The 4,632-nt window shown below is 67.0% G+C and overlaps 1 protein-coding gene across 1 annotated transcript; it reads left to right on the forward strand.

Annotated features, from left to right (window-relative positions):
• The first annotated feature begins 597 nt into the window (after positions 1-597).
• Positions 598-4,192, forward strand: SPEF1 (sperm flagellar 1). Its single transcript, XM_074904130.1, has 7 exons — positions 598-691; positions 814-925; positions 1,055-1,211; positions 2,563-2,611; positions 3,109-3,172; positions 3,335-3,446; positions 4,085-4,192. Exons 1-7 carry the CDS (start codon positions 598-600, stop codon positions 4,190-4,192), a joined length of 696 nt encoding a protein of 231 aa, XP_074760231.1.
• The last annotated feature ends 440 nt before the right edge of the window (positions 4,193-4,632 follow it).

The following is a 4,632-nucleotide window of genomic DNA, read 5'->3' on the forward strand; positions in this document are numbered from 1 at the left end:
TCTGCCGTCCATCCATCCCAGTTCTGCTGTCTGTCCATCCCAGCTCTGCCGTCCGTCCCTCCCAGTTCTGCCGTCCATCCATCCCAGTTCTGCTGTCCGTCCCTCCCAGTTCTGCCGTCCGTCCCTCCCAGTTCTGCTGTCCGTCCATCCCAGCCCCCGTGCCCATCCCCGGGAAGTCCTGCTGTAGTGTCAGCACCCCCCAGGCCTCCCCCATTGCGTGTGCCCCACCTCAGGGCTTCCCCGTAGCTCAGGGCCCCCCTCACCGTGTTCCTGACCCCCCATTGCTCACAGGCTCCCTCAACCTGGTCACGCACCCCTGAGACACCCCCCCACTGCTCAGAGCCCCTGCAGGCCCCATTGCTCAGGACCCCCAGTCCCCCCCCATTGCTCAGTGACCCCCCCACACATCAAAGCTCCTCCCATCACTCAGGGTTCCCCCAAAAACTCAGAGGCCTCCCAGCCACCCATCACTTGGGGCCCCCCCATCCCTCATCCCCCCATCCTTCATCCCCCCATCTCTCCCCCATCTCTCCCCCCGCTCCCAGCATGCCCCGCGGCCGTTGCCATGGCGGCGGGACGCGCGGCCGAGCAGGCCGCATGGCGGGCGAGCTGCGGGCCCTCTATGGCTGGCTGGATGCTGTGCCGCTCTCCCGGCCCCGCAGGAACATCGCCCGGGACTTCAGCGACGGGGGTGGGACGGGGGGGACGGGCCTGGGCGGGGGCAGCGGGCCTGCGGCGGGGCCTGGGCCGCGGTGGGCCTGGGGGGGGCACGGGGTGCCCGCCGCCCCCAGCCCCGCGCCTCTCCTCCCCCAGTGCTGGCAGCCGAGGTGGTGAAGTTCTTCTTCCCCTCCATGGTGCAGCTGCACAGCTACGTGCCCGCCAGCTCCACACCCCAGAAACTCGCCAACTGGGGCCATCTCAACAGGTACCGCCCCCCCCGCCCCACAGTGTCCCCGTTTTGTCCTGGCTGGGGGGACAGGCGGGGCCAGAGCTCAGGGTGCTGCGGGAAGTGGGGTGCCTGCCCCGCTGGGTGCTCACCGGGCTCCTCTTTCAGGAAGGTGCTGAGGAAGCTGAATTTCTCGGTCCCGGCGGAGGTGCTGCGGCAGGTGGTGCAGTGCCGGCCGGGCGCCGTGGAGCAGGTGCTGCTCCTGCTGCGCCAGAAAATCGAGGAGAAGCAGAAGCAGGACAAGGCGCTGCCTGGCCCAGGCCAGGTTAGCAGGGCCGGGGGGGGCCGGGGGGCACCCACTGTGCCGCGTCCTGCGTGTAGGTGCCGTGTGCTATGGGCTGGAGGGTGACGAGGGCAAGTAGCCGCCCTGTGGAGAGGTCAATGTCGTCGGGGCAGGGCTGAGCCCCAGACATCCTCATGGGCATCACTTTGCCCACTGAGCACCTCTTTGGGCAGGGAAGGGATCTGAGCCCTGGGCTCGGCACTGGGGAGGCCGCCCCTCGCTGAGGGGGTTCAGTTCTGGGCCCCTCACCCCAAAAAGGCCATTGAATGACTCGAGCGTGGCCAGAGAAGGGCAACGGAGCTGGGGCAGGGTCTGGAGCACAGGTCTGCTGGGGAGCGGCTGGGGGAACTGGGGGGGTTCAGTCTGGAGCAGAGGAGGCTGAGGGGAGACCTCCCGGCCCTCTGCAACTCCCTGCCAGGAGGGGGCAGAGAGGGGGGATGAGTCTCTGGAGCCAAGGCCCCAGCGCCAGGCCCCGAGGGAATGGCCTCAAGCTGCCCAGGGCAGGGTCAGGCTGGCTCTGAGGAAGGATTTCTGTGCAGAAGGGGCTGCTGGGCGTTGGAATGGGCTGCCCAGGGCAGGGGGGAGTCCCCGGGATCCCTGGAGGGGTTGAAGAGTCGGGCTGAGCCAGCGCTGAGGGATCTGGGGGAGTTGGGAACGGTCAGGGGGAGGGTCATGGTGGGGCTGGAGGAGCTTCAGGGTCGTTCCCAACCCAGATGGTTCTGGGATTCTGGGGTTCCTCCTCACCACGAGGATCCCAGTGCCGTCTCCCCACCTGTGCTCTGCTGGGAAACACGGTGGGGTACAGGGGAGCCCCTGGCTTGGGCAGAGCCGGGGTGGGGGTGTCCCAGCCCCACTCACTCCTCTGCAGCCTTGATTTGGCCCTGGAGGAGCTGCTGTGAGAGAGGGAGGAGAGGGGACGCCGTCTCCATCACCCACCCATCCTCCTGCTCGTGTGAGGGTGTGGGGGCTCGCGGGGGCTCGGCAGCGTGTGCTGAGCGCTTAGCTCCAGGCTGGGGCCGGCACCAGCTGCTCCCTCCTCTGCTGCCCTGAGCAAACCCTCAGCCCACGGCGGTCCTCGGGTGGATGGTGGCCCTGGGGCAGGGGCAGGGGAGGGATGGGCTGCGGGAAGCGGGCAGGAGTGGAGGCAGGGGGATCCCAGCCCTGCCTTCGGGAGCAAACCCCCCACCCCACTACTCCCCCGGCCTCGAGCCCTGGCCCGCTGGGACGCAGCCAGGCCCCCCGCCCTGCCCGGGGGGCTGTGTGTGGGGTCACCCATGGGGTGACACGTGGCTCGTGGCCAGGCGTGATGGGGTTCTCCTTCTCCTGGGTGCAGGAGCCGGGCGCGCGGGCGGCGCTGGGAGAGGTCAGCTACCTGGAGACGGGTAGGGCCCCTGCGCCGCGCGGTGGGGAGGGGGGCCCATCCCGGCCCTGCTATGGGCTCCCCAGGTCCAAACCCCAAAGTGTGACCCCAAACTGTAAACCGTGACTCCAAACCCTGAACTGTGACTCCAAACCCCAAACTGTGACCTCAAACCCCAAAGTGTGACTCCAAACCTCAAACCATGACTCCAAACTGTGACCCCAAACCCTGAACCGTGACCCCAAACCTCAAACTGTGACCCCAAACCATGACTCCAAACCATGACCCCAAACTCCGAACTGTGACCCCCAGCCCCAAACTGTGACTCCAGACACCAAATTGTGACTCTAAACCATGACCCCAACCCCAAACTGTGACCTTTCTGGTCCCTGGAGGGTGGCACCCACAGCCCTGCCTTGTGCTGGGGCACCCAAATAACGACCCTGGCCAGCCCTGGGGGGTGTCCCCGTGGGGGTGGGGGGGGCAGTGCTCTTTGGGCAGACCCACTGTGTTTCACAGGCTACTCGAAGGCGAGGAGCGACGTGGGAGGGGGCTGTGCCCAGGAGTCTCACAGGGCTGCAGGGTAAGGGCTGCTGGGAACCTGCCCCTCCTGGGGGGCTTCTGAGGGGCTCTGGGCGTCTGGGGGGGGGCCTGTGCCACAGGGGTGCGTGGGGCAGGGCGCTCACAGCTGGCTGAGCTGCGGGAGGGCTCAATTATTGTCCTGGTGTTGTTTTTCCTGGTCCAGGGGGAAGAAGAGCTGCCCCGGCTGTGCCCAGGCTGTGCCGGGGGATGCCACTGGCCACCTGCAGCTGGCGGAGAGGGAACAGGCCCTGCTCCTGGCGCGGGAGACCATCCAGGTGAGCCCCCCCGCCCTTCCCGGGCAGCACCGAGGCAGGGCCGCGCTCCTCTCGCCTCCCCACCCATCCGCCACGGCCCAAACAGCCCTTTGCTCGGCGCCATCAACCCCCCGGGCTGCTCCTGTGCCTGTACCCGGCGCTGGTGGCACCCGCGGTGGCTTTGCTGGGGTCCCTGCGCCACCCCGGGGTGGGTGATTTCGGAAAGGAGCTTCACTCGGCACCGGCCAGGGCAGCGGCTCTCTCTCGCCTAAAACGCGGCTTTTCTGTTGGAAATGTAAAATTTTAAAAGAGGAAGGGATCCTGTGGGACATCTCAGGTGGGAAGAGTTGTCACCGGGGCCTGGTGGGGAGCTGGGGACACCTGGGCCACATTTTGGAGGAATATGAGCTCAATGTGGGGTGTGGGAGCTAAAAACCTGTTGCCGACACTCGCCTGCCTCAGTTTCCCCCACGGTAAAAGGTGACTAATGCCTCTCGGTGACTCCAGCAGCCTGGCCCCGAGTTCCTGTCCCCCGTCCCTCCCTGCCCTCACTGCTGGCAGCCCCCAGCCCCCCCCCCCCCCCACCCTGGAGCCCCTCTGGGTGGGTGAATGTGCTTCCCACCCCCCAAACCCCACGGTGGGGGGGGGTCTCTCCTCAGATCCTGCAGCTGAAGGTGGGGAGGCTGGAGCAGCTGCTGCGCCTCAAGAACGTGCGGATCGACGACCTCAGCCGGCGGCTGCGGGAAGCCCAGAGCCCCCCGCGGTGAGCGGACCCTCACCCCCCCCCCCCCGCCACCCTCCACCGCCGCCTGGCCCCCCCCCGGCAGCTTCCGCTGAGCTGCAAGAGCCATCCCAGCACCTCCCAGTTGCCCCAGTTTCCCAGACTCTCAAGGCTAGAAGGCAGAAGAGACGGATGTGCACAAACCCCCGCGCGCACCTCAGCGACCCCCCCACCCATTTACCGCGGGCCCAGTCTTTGCCTTGCGAGTGGGTAATTAATAATAATTAATAATTAAAAATCCAGGTCATGGCTTGGAGATCTCCCTGCGAGGCTGCCCCAGCCCGGGGACATTTCTTTGGCGGCGTGGGGACGCGGCTGGGCGGGAGCCCGGGATTTAATCCCTTCCCCAAATCTCTTCGGTTTTGTAATCTCGGAGAAAATCCGCGTTTTGGCGCAGGCCCTGCCGCGGGGTGGGGGCACCCGGCA

The sequence above is a fragment of the Athene noctua genome, chromosome 4 (genome assembly GCF_965140245.1).
Source record: "Athene noctua chromosome 4, bAthNoc1.hap1.1, whole genome shotgun sequence".
Classification (NCBI taxonomy): domain Eukaryota; kingdom Metazoa; phylum Chordata; class Aves; order Strigiformes; family Strigidae; genus Athene; species Athene noctua.